The sequence below is a fragment of the Oncorhynchus masou genome, chromosome 10 (genome assembly GCF_036934945.1).
Source record: "Oncorhynchus masou masou isolate Uvic2021 chromosome 10, UVic_Omas_1.1, whole genome shotgun sequence".
Classification (NCBI taxonomy): Eukaryota; Metazoa; Chordata; class Actinopteri; order Salmoniformes; family Salmonidae; genus Oncorhynchus; species Oncorhynchus masou.
The window spans coordinates 42579475-42602845 of record NC_088221.1 but is presented as its reverse complement, the minus strand read 5'-3'; the positions used below and the strand labels follow the sequence as shown (position 1 = coordinate 42602845).

The 23371-nt window shown below is 42.2% G+C and overlaps 2 protein-coding genes across 6 annotated transcripts in view; both read left to right on the top strand.

The window, feature by feature from the left end:
- LOC135547653 (activin receptor type-2A-like) overlaps positions 1 to 6857 on the top strand; it is a 56414-nt gene extending 49557 nt beyond the window's left edge. Inside the window, exons 8-12 of the mRNA XM_064976844.1 lie at positions 224 to 369; positions 633 to 747; positions 1008 to 1146; positions 1912 to 2042; positions 3561 to 6857. Of these exons, the coding sequence (XP_064832916.1) occupies positions 224 to 369; positions 633 to 747; positions 1008 to 1146; positions 1912 to 2042; positions 3561 to 3755 (726 nt within the window). The 3' untranslated portion in view covers positions 3756 to 6857. The remainder of the gene's footprint in view (positions 1 to 223; positions 370 to 632; positions 748 to 1007; positions 1147 to 1911; positions 2043 to 3560) is intronic.
- Positions 6858 to 11688: 4831 nt separating this feature from the next.
- The window catches only part of LOC135547652 (methyl-CpG-binding domain protein 5-like), a 44984-nt gene continuing 33301 nt past the window's right edge, over positions 11689 to 23371 (top strand). For all 5 annotated transcript variants that reach the window (XM_064976839.1, XM_064976842.1, XM_064976840.1 and 2 more), the window contains exon 1: positions 11689 to 12044. The gene's annotated coding sequence lies outside the window, so the exon portion shown is untranslated. The remainder of the gene's footprint in view (positions 12045 to 23371) is intronic.

Genomic DNA, 23371 nt, shown 5'->3' with positions numbered 1-23371 from the left:
CTATGTAGCAACACTGGTCCAGTATTTATTAACAGGACTAACTTAGATAGGGCTGTTTCTTCCTGTTTTTCAGAAAACACTAGAATGGTCTTTATCTGTGTTGAATATATCTGCCCTCTAGTGGTTAGAGGTAGAACAATCGGCTGGCATTACGTCAGAGGGTAAGGTGAGCCACATTTGCTAGGTGCTGTTATATTAACTGGTTGTCTGCCTCCATCTCCAGGGCTCGTTGACAGACTATCTGAAGGCCAACGTGTTGTCGTGGAGCGAGCTGTGCCACATAGCCCAGACCACGGCTCGAGGCCTGGCCTACCTCCATGAAGACATCCCTGGTCTGAAGGACGGACACAAGCCAGCCATCGCCCACAGGTCAGCTCCCTGCTCTCCCATCCTCCCTGGTCTCCTATCTCTATGTTTGTGTTCCTCTATCATTACACTGCCATTAAAGACCTGTTCTGTGATGTTGTTTTCAATCCACTGCCTTCTTTCACTTACCCCACCCCCCCCCCAAAAAAAATCTATCTCTGTTTCCAGAAATACACAACATTCATTCTGTTAAATGATGAGTATCTTTCCTCTCCCACGCTGTCTGTTGTCTCATTGGTGTGTTTCTGTTTTGCTGTGATCCACAGGGACATCAAGAGTAAGAATATCCTTCTGAAGTCCAACCTGACGGCCTGCATCGCTGACTTTGGCCTGGCCCAGAGGTTTGAGGCTGGGAAATCTGCTGGGGACACGCACGGACAGGTGAGTGATGGGAGGAATGGTTGTGGAAGTGGTAGTCCAGACTCCATGATGTTCTAAATGACTGTAAAAACGTCAGCATACCTCAACGTTCATGTTACAAAGACAAAAAACATCAACATTATTAATCTGTTCAGCACTGGCGGAACTCTGTATTCCCTGATATCAGATTGACACAATTGCATGTAAATTGCCCAAAACAGGCAGGACCACCGATTGAGACTGATCTCTAACCTGTGTGTGTGTGCGTTTGTTCATTGCAGGTGGGCACCCGGAGGTACATGGCCCCTGAGGTGCTGGAGGGGGCCATCAACTTCCAGCGGGACTCGTTCCTGAGGATAGACATGTATGCCCTGGGACTGGTGCTGTGGGAACTGGCCGCACGCTGCAAGGCTGCTGATGGTAAGAACACACTCCATGGAGGGACCATAGAGTAGGAGTGGCCCACGCAGAGTAGGAGTGGCCCACGCAGAGTAGGAGTGGCCCACGCAGAGTAGGAGTGGCCCACGCAGAGTAGGAGTGGCCCACGCAGAGTAGGAGTGGCCCACGCAGAGTAGGAGTGGCCCACGCAGAGTAGGAGTGGCCAACTCTCTTCCAGTCTTCCTTGCATACTCTCTGGAGAGCTACCCTACTGCAGGATTTTGTTCCAGCTTTACTCGGAACCTTGATTAGCTAAATCAGGTGTAGGGCTGGAGCAGAAGCCAGCATACACAGTATCTCTCCAGGAGGGGGGGGTGTCCTTTCCTGCACTACCATAGTCCTGGTGTCTAATCTGGCAATTCTTCTGTCTGTCTGGTTCCATGGAGCCGTATTGACCTGGCCTAACCCGGGTTGTTGTGTCGGGGGTCAGCATGTGGAGTGCCCTGCATGACATCTGGTTATCACTGGAGGTCAACTCTGGGTTAGAGCTTGGTCAGAGCAACTCACTGCCGCGGCCCCGAGGGAGACCTCCACTGGTCAAGAGCTGTTCGACAACACAAAGCATCAGCTCTGAATACCTTAGGAAAAAAACTCAAGAGATCACTGATTGTGTGTAGATCACTGTTTAATTTTCCTTATTAGCTGAAAGTAATGACTGGTATATTGATTGCATTTTGTGAATGTTTTTTCTTTGTTGGAATTGATCACTGTGGTGTTGAGGTAACGGTCTGCTGTGTGTTATTTCAGGCCCAGTGGATGAGTACATGCTGCCGTTTGAGGAGGAGATTGGCCAGCACCCATCTCTGGAAGACATGCAGGATGTTGTAGTCCACAAAAAGCTGAGGCCCATGCTCAGGGAGTGCTGGCAGAAACACACTGTGAGTAGAACCTATACACCATGTATCTTAACCAATCAACCATCGTGACCTGACTGAAGGGGTAGTACCGTGACTACTACAAACTACAAACGACCAAAACCCATTGTCATGCAACAGTAAGGAGATGTAGGACAGTGCCTTCAGAAAGTATTCACACCCCTTTGTTTTGTTACAAAGTGGGATTAAAATGGATTTAATTGTTAAAATAATGTTTATTGTCAACGATCTACACAGTACTCTGTCAAAGTGGAAAAAAAATTCTAACATTTGTGAAAGATTTGAGTAACACACTACCGCTCAAAAGTTTGGGGTCACTTAAAAATGTCCTTGTTTTTGAAAGAAAATCACATCTTTTGTTCATTAAAATAACATCAAATTGATCAGAAATACAGTGTAGACATTGTTAATGTTGTAAATGACTATTGTAGCTGGAATCGGTTGATTAGAAAACCCTTTTGCAATTATGTTAGCACAGCTAAAAACTGTTGACTGTGCTGATTAAAAAAACTTTAGAATAGTTGAATATCTGGAGCATCAGCATTTGTGGGTCCAATTACAGGTTCAAAATGGCCAGAAACAAAGGACTTTCTTCTGAAACTCGTTTCTCTATTCTTGATCTAAGAAATGAAGGCTATTCCATGTGAGAAATTGGCAAGAACCTGAAGATCTCGTACAACGCTGTGTACTACTCCCTTCACAGAACAGCGCAAACTGACTCTAACCAGAATAAAAAGAGGAGTGGGAGGCCTCGGTGCACAACTGAGCAAGAGGACAAGTACATTAGAGTGTCTAGTTTGAGAAACAGATGCCTCACAAGTCCTCAACTGACAGCTTCATTAAATAGTACCCACAAAGCACCAGTCTCAACGTCAACATGTAAACACTGAAGAGGCGACTCCGAGATGCTGGCCTTCTAGGCAGAGTTCCTCTGTCCAGTGTCTGTGTTCTTTGTGGTTGATTCTGTGTTTAAGATTCACTGGTCGACTGAGGGATCTTACAGATAATTGTTTGTATGGGGTACAGAGATGAGAGTCATTCAAAAATCATGTTAATTAAACACTGTTATTGCACACAGAGTGAGTCCATGCAACTTATTATGTGATTTGTTAAGCACATTTCTACCATGAGCCATGGCACTGTTTACCTCCTCTGTTTATGCCTCGACTACGGTTCAGATGGTCTGAATCGCTATGTTCTGCAGAGCATCCTAACGCGAGCCCAATGCAGACACTTATTGATCGAAGAATTATATCTTTCTACAATTTTTTTCCTCTCTCCCCCCCAGTCTAGAAGATAGTGTCCATTTCTGTCTGAAATGTCTGCTGAGTGGCCTCCTCTCACAATTTCTCAGTGTCTCCTACCAGATCTGTTTCCCCTATTGTGGATCTGTAACAGTAGATTAGTTAACTTAATGGTGTCTGGTCTCTCTCCACCATGACGCACCATGGGCCTCGCTCGATGTGTGTCATTGTGCCCTTGTGTCGCCGAGGGTAACCGTGTGTGTTCCGTCCCTTCCAGGGCCTGACCATGCTGTGTGAGACCATCGAGGAGTGCTGGGACCACGAGGCGGAAGCGCGCTTGTCGGCAGGGTGCGTGGAGGAGCGCATGGTGCAGATGCAGCGTCTCAACAACGTCACCGCACCCGAGGAGATCGTCACAGTCGTCACCATGGTGACCAACGTGGACTACCCCCCCAAAGAATCCAGCCTATGACTAGGTGTATGAACAGGAGAACAGATCCCAAAGAGACTCGCCTCCCTAAGCAGAAGGTCAGGACTCTTTCCAACGTTCGTCGCTAACTCTGGGACTGTACCCAAAGAGGCGCCAAAATCATTTAGTGGACCTGGGTTCATGGAGAATGATCCAGTTTTAACCTGGTTCCTATTGCATTTAGCTACATGTGTACCTAAAGACTTGCTCATGCCCAGGTCTTTTAAAAGGGGAGGGCATGATGGGGGAGGGGGGACAATCAATCATCTAGACCCTCACTGAACAAATATTTTTGTCCAGCACCTTGACAATGGACAAAGTCATTTTAAAGTTGACCTTCTGGTTGATATTACCATTTTTTTGTAAACTTAAAGGAAAATGTACTTCCTGGACTGACTTCAGTTTTTTTTTTTAAGAAAAGGCGGAACAGGAGAGAAGAAGAATCGAGACACACAGTTAACTTCATTTCAGTATAAAAAAAAAAGGGCAACTTGGTTTTTAAACACATTTGCTGTTTGTGTTTCTCCGAATGACTACTGTAATGCCAATAAGAAACAGCTTCTGAATGTCTGTGTTTCGCTGCTGTACAGAGAGAGAGAGCGAGAGAGAACAGCGTAATCAAGGTTATTTATCCGGACCTGCCTCACAGCATTTCTATACAAATAACCATCAACCTCTTGAGTCTCTCAACAAGGTATACCTCAGTTGTACATCCTACAAATAAGTATGTTTTCCTTTGTAACACTAAAACCACTACAGGACATTGACATTCAGATGACATGTTTGGTATTGAAGCTTTTTCAAATAATGGAGTTTGCCAACAAGATGGCCATTCGCAAACAAGTGTTTCTGCCTTCTTCATTTCTGTTTGTGTATTTTTTTTGTGTATTTTCTATGTTGCCCCTGCTATTCAAATGTGACTGTGAGCATTGTTGTTTTTACCAAAATGTTTTGAACTTTTTAAACATCCCTGAAAATATGAAAATATTTGAGGAAAAATACTTTAAAGCACTTCCCTTTTTAGGTTTGCGGTGTCCACATAATATTAAATACGCATGCCTTTTTTTGTTTAGTTTTTGAGCCTCTATGTAAAAGTGTGACGCTAATGCCGGTTGTTTGAAACCCTCTTTTGATTTTAAACTAAAATGTCTACAATCCACTGTAACTGTATTGCTCATTCTCCCCGCCATGTTTGTGGTGTTTTCTGTTCGTAGTCTACTATTTTCACCGTATTTCAATACGTCTCAGGAAGCAATACGTTACTCTACGAACCCCCCCCCCGCGTTTAGGCTCTGACTCATTCTCGTGCCATTATTTTGGATAACCTAGTCGAGGGGTGCATACACAAGGTCTTTACGGCTTCTGTGGTTTTCAGGTAGGTGTCCATTTAGACGGGTTATCCAGAACATGTCAGGTGTTCTACATTGCGAATGTAGCCATCATGATAAACAATCGATACGTGTTCACCCTCAGTCTTGTATTCTCCATCACTAACAGCATGTCCACCACTTTGGCTATGTGCTACTGTAGACAACCCATAACAGATTCAAATGGCCAATTGTAGCTTTCAGATTCTAACCAGAAAAAGGTTCTATTAGTAGTCCTATTCTAGTTAAACACTGGTGACTCAATTCTATGCTTCTCTCCGCCAGACAGATGTAGTTATATCCTACCACATGAAGAGAGACGTTCAGGGACATAATAACACCATGCTGTTACTGTTTTCACTGGACACAATCAAAGTTGGAATTGACTGTTGCTTCTTGCCATGGCACCAACTTTCTTTCCCTCTGTGTAGCTTTTGTTTTTAAAATCAATGTAATCATCTGTTTGTGTTTATTCTCTTGACTTAAAACCAGTACATCCTCTCTGGCAAGAACTGTATGCCAACTCAATAGTGCAACAACATGTAAGTTCTGGATTTAAAGCGGTCACGGCATCTGTAGGACTAACACCGTGTAGCTCAGGGTTTCTTATTCTCTGACTGACTGACATCTATGCTACTCTTGCTATTCCTCTCTAACCAGAGCCACTCTGATTCAGGAGTGTAGACACGGGGAGCCAACAGAAGAGCAATCTTCAAAAACAGGGGGAGGCAGATTTGCAACCGTTGCCATTTTGAGATGTACAAGAAGAAAGTCAAATCCAATCTGTTTGCATCCATATTTTGTTCCACAATATCTTTTTAGGAACACTACTGCTGTGCAAATACTCCATCTCCCTAAACAGATACTTCTCTCTGGCCTCAGAAGGTTTCTAGGATTCTTTCATGTCAAACAAGCTACTTCTATGACACCGTCATGTTCTTAAGGAGGCACACATTGCATGTCGCCTACATTGTAGTATACCCCTTAACATAAGCCAAACCCCTCTATGACAGCAGATGACTGGATGGAAAATGCACAGTATGTACATATGAATGTTGTTTTAGATAGTGATTTTAGCATGAGGTTGTTTTTATGGTCTCAAAGTGAAAAAGAAAACAATCCTTTATCATGTTAATAATATTCCAAAAAATAATTTAATGTTAATTTTATATGTAATTGTATTGTAAAAAAAAAAAAACATATGGTTTTATTAATTTATGTCAAGGCCCAGACAATGCTCACTTCTCTTTCAAAGGAAAAAGTATTGTTATTATATAGGCTAGCAAAGACTCCCTGGATTGGCTCATTCATTACCTCAGACCAATCAGACAGACATCCTAGCTGTCAACTCAACTTTCCCACAACATTGACCAGTGTTGGCAGATTGTATGGTGTGACCATAGACTTGTGTAGTTAACAGTGCTGTGGGGATATGAGATTTGACAAGCTACGGAGTTTTTCTTTTAACATTTTCTATGTTATGTTGACGCATTATTTTCGTCATCACAACAGAATTGTTGTCACTGTCACTGAGGTTTGTGTTACCTGCCGATATTCTCACCATGGTCATAAATGGCCATCCTGCTATCGAAATAAACATGACATCTTTTCCTTTGTTTTGCAAGTATTTAACAAAACCGTTTCAGGGCTTGGTTGGAAGTGATAGTTAAATATTGTACAGAAGACATTTTATGCCATTTCTCCCCCTAAAATAAAGTATAGTGACTGCTCTGAACAATGTGTACCGTCTGTTTTATCATCTCTCTACTGCAGGGTTGGAGTCCGTTCTGAGCATGAAAAACACAGGTGCACTGTCCTGGGCGCAATGGAAAAATATGCAACAACATTCATCCAATGTTTATCCACCACCTGTGCAAACCCATGAATGTGTGTATGGCTTTGAATGAATGTCACAACTGTCCTGCTGATTTAGGATCTAGATTTTGAGAATTGGACCGATTCATGCAGTCCATCTCTCTGGCTGGAAGAGTTTCTGATGCAATGCTGAAGTACAGTAAATCAAATGTTATTGGTCACATACACATTGTTAGCAGATGTTAATGCGAGTGTAGCGAAATGCTTGTGCTTCTAGTTCCATCAGTGCAGTAATATCTAACAAGTAATATAACAAATTCACAACAACTACCTGATACACACAAATGTAAAGGGATGAATAAGAATATGTACATTTCTAAATATATGGATGAGCAATGGCGTGCAGCATAAGCAAGATGCAGTAGATGGTATAGAATACACTATTTACAGTTGAAGTCGGAAGTTTACATACACTTAGGTTGGAGTCATTAAAACTCGTTTTTCAACCACTCCACAAATTTCTTGTTAACAAACTATAGTTTTGGCAAGTCGGTTAGGACATCTACTTTGCATGACACAAGTAATTTTCCCAACAATTGTTTACAGACCGATTATTGCACTTATAATTCATTATATCACAATTCCAGTGGGTCAGAAGTTTACATACACAAAGTTGACTGTGCCTTTAATTAAACAGCTTGGAAAATTCCAGAAAATGATGTCATGGCTTTAGAAGCTTCTGACAGGCCAATTTACATAATTTGAGTCAATTGGAGGTGCACCTGTGGATGTATTTCAAGGCCTACCTTCAAACTCAGTGCCTATTTGCTTGACATCATGGGAAAATCAAAAGAAATCATCCAAGACCTCAGAAAAAAATTGTAGACCTCCACAAGTCTAGTTCATCCTTGGGAGCAATTTCCAAACACCCATGTTCATCTGTACAAACAATAGTACGCAAGTTTAAACACCATGGGACCACGCAGCCTTCATACCTCTCAGGAAGGAGACGCGTCCTGTCTCCTAGAGATGAACGTACTTTGGTGAGAAGTGCAAATCAATCCCAGAACAACAACAAAGGACCTTGTGAAGATGCTGGAGGAAACAGGTACAAAATTATCTATATCCACAGTAAAACAAATCCTATATCAAAATCCTACTCAGCAAGGAAGAAGCTACTGCTTCAAAACCGCCATATAAAAGCCAGACTACGGTATGCAACTGCACATGGGGACAAAGATCGTACTTTTTGGAGAAATGTCCTCTGGTCTGATGAAACAAAAATAGAACTGTTTGGCCATAATGACCATCATTATGTTTGGAGGAAAAAAAGGTAGGCTTGCAAGCTGAAGAACCCCATCCCAACCATGAAGCACAGGAGTGGCAGCATCATGTTGTGGGGGTGCTTTGCTGCAGGAGAGTGGTGCTCTTCACAAAATAGATGGCATCATGAGGCAGGAATATTATGTGGATATATTGAAGCAACATCTCAAGACATCAGTTAAGTTAAAGCTTAGTCGCAAATGGGTCTTCCAAATGAACAATGACCCCAAGCATACTTCCAAAGTTGTGGCAAAATGGCTTAAGGACAACAAAGTTAAGGTATTTGAGTGGCCATCACAAAGCCCTGACCTCAATCCTATAGAACATGTGTGGGCAGAACTGAAAAAGTGTGTGCGAGCAAGGAGGCCGACAAACCTGACTCAGTTACACCAGCTCTGTCAGTAGGAATGGGCCCAAATTCACCCAACTTATTGTGGGAAGCTTGTGGAAGTCTACCTGAAACGTTTGACCCAAGTTAAACAATTTAAAGGCAATGCTACCAAATACTAATTGAGTGTATGTAAACTTCTGACCCACTGGGAAGGTGATGAAAGAAATAAAATCTGAAATAAATTAGTCTCTACTATTATTTTTACATTTCACATTCTTAAAATAAAGTGGTGATCCTAACTGACCTAAGACAGGGATTTTTACTAGGGTTAAATGTCAGGAATTGTGAAACTGAGTTAAAATGTATTTGGCTAAGATGTATCTAAACTTCCGACTACAACTGTGCATATGAGATGAGTACTGTACATATGAGATGAGTAATGTAGGATATGTAGACATTATTAAGGTGCTGTTATTTAAAGTGACTAGTGATACCTTTTATTAAATGTATTGGAGTGGCCAGAGATTTGAGTCTAAGTTTGCAGCAGCCACTCTTTGTAAGTGATGGCTGTTTACCAGTCCGATGGCCTTGAGATAGACGCTGTTTTTCAGTCTCTCGGCCCCAGCTTTGATGCACCTGTCCTGACCTTACTTTCTGGATGATAGCGGGGTGAACAGGCAGTGGCTCGGGTAGTTGTTGTCCTTGATGAGCTTTTTGAGTGTTTTAGGTGACAAGACAAATTTCTTCAGCCTTGGAGGTTAAAGAGGCGCTGTTGTGCCTTCTTCACCACTCTGTCTGTGTGTTTGGACCATTTCAGTTTGGCCGTAATGTGTATACTGAAGAACTTAACTTTCCACCTTTTCCACTACTGTCCCATCAGTGTGGATGGGGGGGATGCACCCTCTGCTGTTCCCTGAAGTCCATGATCATCTCCTTTGTTTTGTTGACGTTGAATGAGAGGTTATTTTCCTGACACCACACTCCGAGGGCCCTCACAACCTCCCTGTCGGCCATCTCGTCATTGTTGGTAATCAAGCCTACCACTGTAGTGTTGTCTGCAAACTTGATGATTGAGTTGGGGGTGTGCATGGCCACGCAGTCATGGGTGAACAGGGAGTACAGGAGAGGGCTGAGAACGCACCCTTGTGGGGCCCCAGTGTTGAGGATCAGCAGGTGGAGATGTTTTCTACCCTCACCATCTGGGGGGCGGCCCGTCAGACAATCCAGGACCCAGTTGCACAGGGCGGGGTCGAGACCCAGGGTCTGGAGCTTATTGAGTTTGGAGGGTACTATGGTGTTAAATGCTGAGCTGTAGTCAATGAACAGCATTCTTACGTAAGTATTCCTCTTGTCCAGATGGGATTGGGCTGTGTGATGGCGATTGCATCGTCTGTGGATCTATTGGGGCAGTAAGCAAATTGGAGTGGATCTAGGGTATCAGGTAGGGTTGAGGTGATATGATCTTTGACTAGTCTCTCAAAGTACTTCATGATGACAGAAGTGACTGCTTCTGGGCGATAGTCATTTAGTTCAGTTATCTTAGCTTTTTGGGAACAGGAACAATGGTGGCCCTCTTGAAGCATGTGGGCACAGCAGACTGGGATAGGGATTGATTGAATATGTCCGTAAACACACCAGCCAGCTGGTCTGTTCATGCTCTGAGGACACAGCTAGGGATGCCATCTGGGCCGGCAGCCTTGCGAGGACCTTGCAAGTTTAAATGTTTTACTCACGTTGGCCAAGGTGAAGGAGAGCCCACAGGCTTTGGTAGCGGCTGTGTCAGTGGCACTGTATTATCTTCAACGCGAGCAAAGAAGTTGTTTAACTTGTCTGGGCGCAAGACATCTTACTGTAGATTTCAGCACAACAGGGAGCTGGAGAGTTCCATCTGTTCACTAGGTGGCAGCAAAGCCCATTGCATCTCAGATTCCCTTTCTCCACACTATGGGATGGAGGCCCCAACAGTGAATTGAACATGCTGGGGCTTGATACACTTAAGATGTATGATAATACATGCACTTAATATGTATGTATAATAAATAAATACAACGTGTGCACTTTTCTTTGCCTACTAGCATTAACTTCTTTATTGAGGAACAATGTACTTACTATCACTATGATATGTGGTTCTATCACCTCGCTATCTTAAAGGTTGACTTTTTAAAAATGGTATAACTAACTGATCAATGCACCATCATACCAGGTAATTTAATGTTTAAAAACAAACATTTATGAAAAAGACATTTGGCTACAGAAAGTGCTATTTTTTGCCTATTTCTATAACTTCAGTCAAAATACATTCTGGGTGAGTTATGCCCCGTTCAAAACAACTCGGAACTCGTAAATCCCCGATTTCAGTGGGTTCAAGACAACTCGGAACTCCGGAAAAGAATCAAAATAGCTCAGACTGGAAAATCGTTTTGAAAGGTCCTCCAACTCCGAATTCCAAGTCGACAATCTTTCTAGAGCTCCGACATTCCGGCCTGAATATCACTGACAACATGATTTGACTTCGTTTTTTCTTTAGTTCCCATTTGTCTTAAAGCAACATTACTGGCTGGCTGAAGTGGCTTGTTCAGTTACGAATTTGCCAAGGCACGCATGACCAGAATGACACACCGACAACCACCAAAGAAAGGCACACTCCATTTATGTTCGAAAAATGAGAAAGGGGCGGAGTTGGACCGTTTTTTGTGCGCAGTCGACCTTTAAGATGAATGCATTTATTAACTGTAAATCGCTCTGCATAAGAGCGTCTGCTAAATGACAAAAAGCCAAATGTATACACATTATTTACACTATCTATGAAAGTTGTGGGGGAAATCCTTCAAATGAAATACATGCAATGGATGCATTATGAAGAATGTCCGTCAGTAGTGTACTATAAACACATAAAATAATCTCAATATATGAAATAATCAGAATATGCCTGCATTATGGCATGCATCCACCACAATAATTTTGAAGATACTAGAATGTTTCAACATGTCTCCCTTTCTAAACCTTGCGTTGTTTTTACATTCTGTTGCATGCTGGGACAGATATTCCAGGCTCCAGCTGTGGCGCATGCGCAATCCATCTCTCCCATCTTTCTATTCCCAACAAGCTCGAGAGAAATCTAGCAGTGGCACTTGTACGTGGGAGCGCTTTAATGTAGATTTTTCAAAGGAAAAGCCAACCTGAACCTCTTCTTCTTTTTTATTTTTTACATTTCTCTACATATAATCCTGAAAAGCAAAATGTGAACTGTTGAAATGGAGGGCATGGTATTTTGGATATGCTAAACCTTATTTCTGACTCTCAAGCCTCACAGCAACAGACCTCTGCCTGGTGTCTGTCTCAATTTTGGCCCTGGCTCGACTGACATTTCTGCAAAGAAGGGCTTCGGTTCATGTTGTTATTGAACTAAATTCTCCGTGTCGTGTTTTTTGTCTTCTGAAATGGGAAGCTATAAAGGTAAGAGTGCTATATTAGTTTACACATTTAAGAACACATTTATAGGCAACTCTAGCTGGCTAGCTAAATAGCTAGCTAGCGACTAGTAACAACAAATTCTGTGTAAAATAAAATGATATATTATTTTATCATACAGGACTACTGTTGTAGCTATCTTCACCATCCGTGTCGCTTGGCTGTGACATTGCTCTTGCTGTGTTTGTTATGGCATCGTCAATAGCAGCAGGCTCGTACGCGTAACTAGCCACCAGTAGGAAGCTTAAGTAAGGCTAGGTAGCCAGCTAGATAGCATGCTATCCCTAGAGGCCAATTATCAGCTGCAATTTAAATACTTTCTAGTTAGCAAGAAAGTTATTTACCCTAACAGTTAGTGATCTACGCAGATTATTTTGCCAGTCAAATCAGCACCCGACAACGTGCATGGTTTTCAAAATAGTGCGCGTGCTGTCTACCTCACGCGCACACGACATAATGTCATCAATATGTAACGTTAACTACTTCTGCCGTATTCAGAGGAGTGCGGCTATGGCACAGTAATAATGCACCTGGCCTAATTGGTTCCGTCCTATATAGTGGATAGTGATAGCAATCCGTAACAGTATTATTGTTATTTTTTTGTACTATAATGCCCAATACCAGAATATTAGTTTTACAGGTGTTCGTATGGGTTTAGATGCCTGTTCAGCATCTGGTCTGTTTGCAATGTTAATCAGACCCTCTGCATAGGCCACCAGCAAACATCCCATAGGACAGAGAATAACATCTTAGTAGATATTAATTTGTGAGAGAGAATAGAGTATTGCTCCACTGTCAAAACCTTATTTTCAAGGAGGGAGGGGGGGTGGGGGTGATGAAGGTAACCACAAAAAATGACCATGTTGCATCAAGTGATCCATTTATTTGTTTCCTGTGGTTTTCCTTTCCATTTCAGTTGTAAGTAATGTTATATATTAGTGTCTGGTCTGTTGCTCCCCCATTCATGAAAGCGAACTGCTTTAGCGCCTATTGACAATAGTATCTTCTGACCAGGAAGAGAGTGACGCTTGCACCCGTTTTTGGAAACATAAGGAACATATCTTTGATATCAGCCAAAAATAAATAATAAAAAAACAGAAGGTTAAATGACTACACCTTTCATAGGGTTAATGTCCCCACAAGGGAAGACATCGGCGGACACCTGTGCTAATTGGCTATGTAGCCTGCTCTGAACACCTGTGTGTAACATGCTGACCAAACCTGCTCCCCACATGCGTCTGTGTGCGCCATCTACCCCGTGTTGATTTTGTCTATCGGTGCCAAAAGCTTTCATGACATCCATGTTAAATTATCAAAACCGACTGGATTAGCTGGATCTTTATAGACTTTTGACCCCATGTTGAGTCATACAAAATCGTTTGCGCTCTGACAATTAATCCACAGATAAAAAGGGGAATCCTAGTTCATTTTTCTCCTTGTTCATTCTTATTTTTCTGTGGATTTTATATGGCAGTTGGCAACCAACTTTAAGGTGCATTACCACCAACAAATGGACTGGAGTGTGGCCCAGCTTCACCCTTCAATCACTCGCATGGTTATTTGCAGGTAGCTTAGTGGATAGAGCATTGGGCCAGTAACCGAAAGGTTGCTAGATCAAATCCCCGAGCTGACAAGGTAAAAATCTACCGTTCTGCCCCTGAATAAGGCAGTTAACCCACTGTTCCTAGGCTGTCATTGTAAATAAGAATTTGTGCTTAACTGACATGCCTAGTTTAAAAAAAAAAGAAGTAAAACAATGCGATGGGAGAGGTGGGATTTGCAGTGCAAGCATCTAAAATGCCTGATGGTTATGCAGAAGCTCGTAGCCGAGCAGTTCAGATGAAGTTATTGAATAATACGTTTATTTTGCAATGCTCGTGCACGCAATACGGGCGGTGTGGTCAGCATGTAAAGGTAACTGGGGAGGAAGTGTAGTTCTTCAACTGAAGGCACACTCACAGCTTGTGGATCTGTGCAGAACTGCTGCAGTGAGTGCATCATTTTTTATTTGAAAGATTATTTCTAGCTGATATGAAAGATAAGGGGCATATCAGCATACATTTTCGAAAACCTTTATGACAGCGATGATTATTGACGTTTCTGAACGTTAAAATGCAGCGTCTGGGGTGTTGTACAAAACAAGGTCATCAGCGATTGGATCGTCTCTAACCAATCAGAGTATCAAATCCAATGATTCATTTAGTAAACGCCACTTTGGCCCCAACCCTTTTGTCTCTGGTCCAACCCATCGGTTTCTTTGACCAATCAGAACCCTTAGAATGTGTTTACGTTCTAGTAGCCTATGATGAGTCGTAAGAAAAATATACCCGAAGTGGGATCTCATCTTTCTATGCCTACTGCGTTAGGTTAGCAAGGAGTTTTGGTAGGTCGGCGAGCTGGTCTGGCCATTCTTTATAAACTACTGCGTGTTAATGAAATACTGAAATAAACAACAAATAAATACAAATACAAACAAACAAATAATGAATGTACGGGGTTGGTCTATTTACTAGAAGTCCACTATATGGGTGTCGGTTTGAGCTATCATGGCACAATAATAAACTTAGCAAAAAAATAAACTTCCCTTTTTCAGATCCCTGTCTTTCAAAGATAATTTGTAAAAATCCAAATAACTTCACAGATCTTCATTGTGAAGGGTTTAAATACTGTTTCCCATGCTTGTTCAATGAACCATAGACAATTAATGAACATGCACCTGTGGAACGGTCGTTAAGACACTAACAGCTTACAGACGGTAGGCAATTAAGGTCACAGTTATGAAAACTTGGGACACTAAAGAGTCCTTTCTACTGACTCTGAAAAACACCAAAAGAAAAATGCCCAGGGTCCCTGCTAAATTTGCGTGGATGTGCCTTAGGCATGCTGCAAGGAGGCATGAGGACTGCAGATGTGGCCAGGGCAATAAATTGCAATGTCCGTACTGTGAGACGCCTAAGACAGAGCTACAGGGAGACAGGACGGATATTTGTTAGTCACATGTCTGTGGAACTTTATTTTCTCAGTTGTTGACTCTTGTTATGTTCATACAAATATTTACACATGTTAAGTTTGCGAAAATAAAGTTGACAGTGAGAGGACATTTCTTTTTTTGCTGAGTTTACATCCCGCCAGACCACTCATTACTTCCCGTGTTTCATAAATCCCATATTTATGGATGTGGAGTCCTATCCAATTATAGAACATCACAGGAAAATCAATTCAATTTATGGGAGAATCCTTCATGGCTGAGACGCAAGGAGGGAGAGGTGCTCACTCCATGTTCTTCTATACTCAGAGTTGCAATTTACATAATGAGTTCTCCTCGACCACACCCACAAATTGGGGGAAAATGTTTTCCCATTGGACCCTCATTGTAAAAGAGACAACTGTTGTCGAATTATATATAGTTTTTATACAGAAATAGTAAAACATGACAAAAACGGCTGTGTTGTTCAGTGCACCTGTAATGGTCAAAAAGCCTAACCTACGGTCCGTAATGCTCCCATATAGGAGCATAAAAAATGTAGGGAATTATAAAATGGGTGGTTCGATCTAGAGGTCGGCCGATTATGATTTTTCAATGCCGATACCGATTATTGGAAGACCAAAAAAAAGCCGGTACCGATTAATCGGACGGTTCTTATTTATTTATTTTTTATTTGTAATAATGACAATTACAACAATACTTAATATAATACATCTATAAAATCAATTTAGCCTCAAATAAATAATGAAATATGTTCAATTTGGTTTAAATAATGCAAAAAAAGTTTTGAAGAAGAAAGTAAAAGTGCAATATGTGCCATGTAAAAAAGCTAACGTTTAAGTTCCTTGCTCAGAACATGAGAACATATGAAAGCTGGTGGTTCCTTTTAACATGAGTCTTCAATATTCCCATGTAAGAGGTTTTAGGTTGTAGGAATTATAGGACTATTTCTCTCTACCATTTGTATTTCATATACCTTTGACTATTGGATGTTCTTATAGGCACTTTAGTATTGCCAGTGTAACAGTATAGCTTCCATCCCACTCCTCGCTCCTACTTGGGCTCGAACCAAGAACACAACGACAACAGCCACCCTCGAAGCAGCGTTACCCATCGCTCCACATAAGTCGCGGCCCTTGCAGAGCAAGGGGAACAACCACTCCAAGTCTCAGAGCGAGTGACGTTTTAAAAGCTATTAGCGCGCACCCCGCTAACTAGCTAGCCAGTCAGACTGCAATATCAAATCATAGACTTAGTTATAACATGATAACACACAGAAATACGAGCCTGAGGTCATTAATATGGCCGAATCCGGAAACTATCATCTCGAAAACAATAGTTTTATTCTTTCAGTGAAATACGGAACCGTTCTGTATTTTATCTAACGGGTGGCATCCATAAGTCTAAATGTTCCTGTTACATTGCACAACCTTCAATGTTATGTCATAATTCCATACAATTCTGGCAAATTAGGCGGCCCAAGCTGTTGCATATACACTTGACTCTGCGTGCATTGAATGCAAGAGAAGTGACACAATTTCACCTGGTTAATATTGCCTGCTAACCTGGATTTATTTTAGCTAAATATTCAGGTTTAAAAATATATACTTCTGTGTATTGATTTTAAGAAAGGCATTGATGTTTATGGTTAGGTACACATTGGAGCAACGATACGCACCGCATCGAATATATGCAACGCAGGACATGCTAGATAAACTAGTAATATCATCAACCATGTGTAGTTAACTAGTAACAGGCAGTCTCCTCGTGGAGTGCAATGAGAGGCAGGTGGTTAGAGTGTCGGACAGGTTAACTGTAAGGTTGCAAGATTGAATCCCCCGAGCGGACAAGTTAAAAATCTGTCATTCTGCCCCTGAACGAGGCAGGTAACCCACCTTACCTAGCCCGTCATTGAAAATAAGAATGTGTTCTTAACTGACTTGCCTCGTTAAATAAAGATTAAATAAATCTGATTCGCCCCCCCCCCCCCCCCCGCCCCCTTTTTCCCGGCCAAAACGGCGTCCAAAAATACAGATTTCCGATTGTTATGAAAACTTGAAATCGGCCCTAATTAATCGGCCATTCCGATTAATCGGGCGACCTCTAGTTCGAGCACTGAATGCTGATTGGCTGACAGCCGTGGTATATACCACAGGTATGACAAAACATGTATTTTTACTGCTCTAAATAAGTTGGTAACCAGTTTATAATAGCAATAAGGCATCTCAGGGGTTTGTGGTATATAGTCAATATACCACGGCTAAGGGCTGTATCCATGCACAACGCACCCCTTCGTGCCTTATTGCTTCAATAGGGCCTGCGAGAACAGCCCTGTGACTTCAGGCTATTTGGTGTGGAAAATGTTGGGACCCGGTGTCAAAATAGGCTACACAGGTAAGACATTTAACTTTAGTATAGTCCCATTGTCACTCCACTCACAACTTGTAGCTTTATATTCCGTTTGTTAGTTTAGTTGGTCATTGCTAGATGTTCTGGCTGGTAGCTAGCAATCACTAATGTGGCTTTGAGCACCGCCTTGAGAAGGGGCATGAGGGAAGCCCTACAATATTCAGTTTTTTTAAAGTAGTGAGAACGCTCGGAAGCAGGCAATGTTGAAAAGTAATCATTAGACATGTTTTACTTTTCCTAATGGTTAGAGCATTGGGCCAGTAACCGAGCTGTTGCTAGATTGAATCCCCGAGCTGACAGGGTAAAAATCTGTCGTTCTGCCCCTGAACAAGGCAGTTAACCCGCTGTTCCTAGGCCGTCATTGTAAATAAGAATTTGTTCTTAACGGACTTGTCTAGTTAAACTTTTTCTAGTATATATATATATATATATACAGTGCCTTGCGAAAGTATTCGGCCCCCTTGAACTTTGCGACCTTTTGCCACATTTCAGGCTTCAAACAAAGATATAAAACTGTATTTTTTTGTGAAGAATCAACAACAAGTGGGACACAATCATGAAGTGGAACGACATTTATTGGATATTTCAAACTTTTTTAACAAATCAAAAACTGAAAAATTGGGCGTGCAAAATTATTCAGCCCCCTTAAGTTAATACTTTGTAGCGCCACCTTTTGCTGCTTTTACAGCTGTAGGTCGCTTGGGGTATGTCTCTATCAGTTTTGCACATCGAGAGACTGAATTTTTTTCCCATTCCTCCTTGCAAAACAGCTCGAGCTCAGTGAGGTTGGATGGAGAGCATTGTTGAACAGCAGTTTTCAGTTCTTTCCACAGATTCTCGATTGGATTCAGGTCTGGCATTTGACTTGGCCATTCTAACACCTGGATATGTTTATTTTTGAACCATTCCATTGTAGATTTTGCTTTATGTTTTGGATCATTGTCTTGTTGGAAGACAAATCTCTGTCCCAGTTTCAGGTCTTTTGCAGACTCCATCAGGTTTTCTTCCAGAATGGTCCTGTATTTGGCTCCATCCATCTTCCCATCAATTTTAACCATCTTCCCTGTCCATGCTGAAGAAAAGCAGGCCCAAACCATGATGCTGCCACCACCATGTTTGACAGTGGGGATGGTGTGTTCAGAGTGATGAGCTGTGTTGCTTTTACGCCAAACACAACGTTTTGCATTGTTGCCAAAAAGTTCAATTTTGGTTTCATCTGACCAGAGCACCTTCTTCCACATGTTTGGTGTGTCTCCCAGGTGGCTTGTGGCAAACTTTAAATGACACTTTTTATGGATATCTTTAAGAAATGGCTTTCTTCTTGCCACTCTTCCATAAAGGCCAGATTTGTGCAATATACGACTGATTGTTGTCCTATGGACAGAGTCTCCCACCTCAGCTGTAGATCTCTGCAGTTCATCCAGAGTGATCATGGGCCTCTTGGCTGCATCTCTGATCAGTCTTCTCCTTGTATGAGCTGAAAGTTTAGAGGGACGGCCAGGTCTTGGTAGATTTGCAGTGGTCTGATACTCCTTCCATTTCAATATTATCGCTTGCACAGTGCTCCTTGGGATGTTTAAAGCTTGGGAAATCTTTTTGTATCCAAATCCGGCTTTAAACTTCTTCACAACAGAATCTCGGACCTGCCTGGTGTGTTCCTTGTTCTTCATGATGCTCTCTGCGCTTTTAACGGACCTCTGAGACTATCACAGTGCAGGTGCATTTATACGGAGACTTGATTACACACAGGTGGATTGTATTTATCATCATTAGTCATTTAGGTCAACATTGGATCATTCAGAGATCCTCACTGAACTTCTGGAGAGAGTTTGCTGCACTGAAAGTAAAGGGGCTGAATAATTTTGCACGCCCAATTTTTCAGTTTTTGATTTGTTAAAAAAGTTTGAAATATCCAATAAATGTCGTTCCACTTCATGATTGTGTCCCACTTGTTGTTGATTCTTCACAAAAAAAATACAGTTTTATATCTTTGTTTGAAGCCTGAAATGTGGCAAAAGGTCGCAAAGTTCAAGGGGGCCGAATACTTTCGCAAGGCACTGTATATATATACATACTGCTCAAAAAAATAAAAGGGAACACTAAAATAACACATCCTATATCTGAATGAATGAAATATTCTTATTAAATACTTTTTTCTTTGCATAGTTGAATGTGCTGACAACAAAATCACACAAATTATCAATGGAAATCAAATTTATCCACCCATGGAGATCTGGATTTGGAGTCACACTCAAAATTAAAGTGGAAAACCACACTACAGGCTGATTCAACTTTGATGTAATGTCCTTAAAACAAGTCAAAATGAGGCTCAGTAGTGTGTGTGGCCTCCACGTGCCTGTATGACCTCCCAACAACGCCTGGGCATGCTCCTGATGAGGTGTTGGATGGTCTCCTGAGGGATCTCCTCCCAGACCTGGACTATAGCATCCGCCAACTCCTGGACAGTCTGTGGTGCAATATGGCGTTGGTGGATGGAGTGAGACATGATGTGCTCAATTGGATTCAGGTCTGGGCAACGGGCGGGCCAGTCCATAGCATCAATGCCTTCCTCTTGCAAGAACTGCTGACACACTCCAGCCACATGAGGTCTAGCATTGTCTTGCATTAGGAGGACCACAGGGCCAACCGCACCAGCATATGGTCTCACAAGGGGTCTGAGGATCTCATCTCGGTACCTAATGGCAGTCAGGCTACCTCTGGCGAGCACATGGATGGCTGTGCGGGCCCCAAAGAAATGCCACCCCACACCATGACTGACCCACCGCCAAACCGGTCATGCTGGAGGATGTTGCAGGCAGCAGAATGTTCTCCACGCCGTCTCCAAGCTGTCACGTCTGTCGCATGTGCTCAGTATGAACCTGCTTTCATCTGTGAGGAGCACAGGGCGCCACTGGCGAATTTGGCAATCTTGGTGTTCTCTGGCAAATGCCAAACGTCCTGCACGGTGTTGGGCTGTAAGCACAACCCCCACCTGTGGACGTCGAGCCCTCATACCACCCTCATGGAGTCTGTTTCTGACCGTTTGATCAGACACATGCACATTTGTTGCCTGCTGGAGGTCATTTTGCAGGGCTCTGGCAGTGATCCTTCTGCTCCTCCTTGCACAAAGGCGGAGGTCTCCTGGTAGCGCCTCCATGCTCTGGACACTACGCTGACAGACACAGCAAACCTTCTTGCCACAGCTCGCATTGATGTGCCATCCTGGATGAGCTGCACTACCTGAGCCACTTGTGTGGGTTGTAGACTCCGTCTCATGCTACCACTAGAGTGAAAGCACCGCCAGCATTCAAAAGTGACCAAAACATCAGCCTGGAAGCATAGGAACTGAGAAGTGGTCTGTGGTCACCACCTGCAGAACCAATCCTTTATTGGAGGATGTCTTGCTAATTGCCTATAATTTCCACCTGTTGCCTATTCCATTTGCACAACAGCATGTGAAATTTATTGTCAATCAGTGTTGCTTCCTAAGTGGACAGTTTGATTTCACAGAAGTGTGATTGACTTGGAGTTACATTGTGTTGTTTAAGTGTTCCCTTTATTTTTTTGAGCAGTATGTGTGTGTATATATATATATGTGTGTGTTTATATATATATATATCTCTTTATTGAATGTCATTTTGTAATTGACTAAAACAGGCAGACAACAAGAATATTGCATTTTGAAAAAGGTCACGTTTTTGCTGTGAGCTGGTGGGGTAACCTAGGTAACTACAAGTTGTTTTCCCCACGGGCACAGCTGCAATGTTCTATCTCATACCCACTGGAACTATACACTGAGTGCACAAAACATTAGGAACTCCCTTCTTTTTTTTCTTTCTTTTTTTTAACCTTTATTTAACCAGGCAAGTCAGTTAAGAACAAATTCTTATTTTCAATGACAGTGGGTTAGCTGCCTGTTCAGGGGTAAAACGATCTTCCAAATATTGAGTTGCACTCCAGTGGGTTTGCCCTCAACAGGGGTTTGAACTTGCAACTTTCCGGTTACAAGCTTTTGCCCTCATGACAGCTTCAATTCATTGGGGCATGGACTCAACAAGGTGTCAATTGTTCCACAGAGATGCTGGCCCATGTTGACTCTAAATCTTCCCACAGTTGTGTGATATTGGCTGGATGTCCACCCTCTGAATGGCACACATACACAATCCATGTCTGATTTGTCTCAAGGCTTAAAAAACCTTTCTCTTCCACTTCATTTACACTGATTTGAAGTTGATTTAACAAGTGACATCAATAAGGGATCATAGCTTTCACCTGGATTCACTTGCTTATTAGTCTGTCATGGAAAGAGGTGTTCCTAATGTTTTGTACACTCAGTGTCGATAATGTGAATACTGATGAAACGGGGGCTCTGCTGTCTCATATCAATGTAAGGACTGACCGGTGACACTTTGCTTCTTGAATGTCCAATTTCTTGACTGCTAACACACAAAACATTTTAGGACTGTGTCAACATTAGAGTTTTTAAGATGTGAATGTCTATTTCAGACATTGTAACGTTTGTAATGGAGGATGAGTTTTTACTTTCTAAATTAATAATGGAAATTACTATCTTCTCAAAATTATTGTTTTTGTGTTCAGCCAAGCCTTTGAAATGGCAATCCATGTATTGATCTAAGACTCAGACTTTTGCTAATATGTTCAGTCTCCCAAAAAGCTTGTCCATTTCATGTAACATCCATAACGCTTTTTAGTTATTTATTTAAGTCTGCTTTTTTGTGTACTCCCCTAAGAGTACTATAGAATAAACACAGATCCAAAGTTTCACCTATTTTTTTTTTTTTTTTTGTGTGTAAATTTTGTAAGATGCACAATATACAGCGCAGCCCTATTGGGCAGAATCAGAAATCTGATCCAGTGTTTACAATGGTAAGCTCTAATGACAACTGCTTATAAAAACATGCGGTTGAATTTCAGACCACCGACAACGGGGAAAGAAGTTATACTAGCCTACACTGTTAACCTCAAGGGAGAAAGTCGTTTTTGTTTTAGAACTGTGGCAGCAGCATTCAAACATTGATATACAGCATATCATGAATCGCCAATGTTTGGGGGGTGGGGGGCATGATCATTTTTAGACCATATCGCCCAGCCCTAACCTGAGCTGAGTCGTAAGTGAGACTAGGCATCTACCACCTCATTACCATTATTAGATAGCCAATGAATATACAGTGCATTCGGGAAAGTATTCAGCCCCCTTGACTTTTTCCACATTTTTACGTTACAGCCTTATTCTAAAATTGATTGAGGGAAAAAAAACTATTAAATCTACACACAATACCCCATAATGACCAAGCAAAAACAGGTCTTTATAAATTTTTGCAAATTTATAAGAAGTAAAAATAAAAAAAAATATGACATTTTACATAAGTATTCAGACCCTTCCTTTACCCAGTATTTTGTTGAAGCACCTTTGGCAGCGATTAAGGCCTTGAGTCTTCTTGGGTATGACACTACAAGCTTGACACAGCTGTATTTGGGGGGTTTCTCCCATTCCTTTCTGCAGATCCTCTCAACCTCTGTCAGGTTGGATGGGGAGCGTTGCTGCACAGCTATTTTCGGGTATCGCCAGAGATGTTCAACCAGGTTCACGTCTGGGCTCTGGCTGGTCCACTCAAGGACATTCAGAGACTTGTCCCGAAGCCACTCCTGTGTTGTCTTGGCTGTGTGCTTAGGGTTGTTGTCCTGTTGGAAGGTGAACCTTTGCCCCAGTCTGAGGTCCAGAACGTTCTTCATTAAGGATCTCTGTACTTTTCTCTGTTCACCTTTCCCTCGATCCTGACTAGACCCTCAGTCCCTGTCGCTGAAAATCATCCACACAGCATGATGCTGCCACCACCGGGCTTCCGTCTGGCCACTCTACCGTAAAGGCCTGATTGGTGCAGTGCTGCAGAGATGA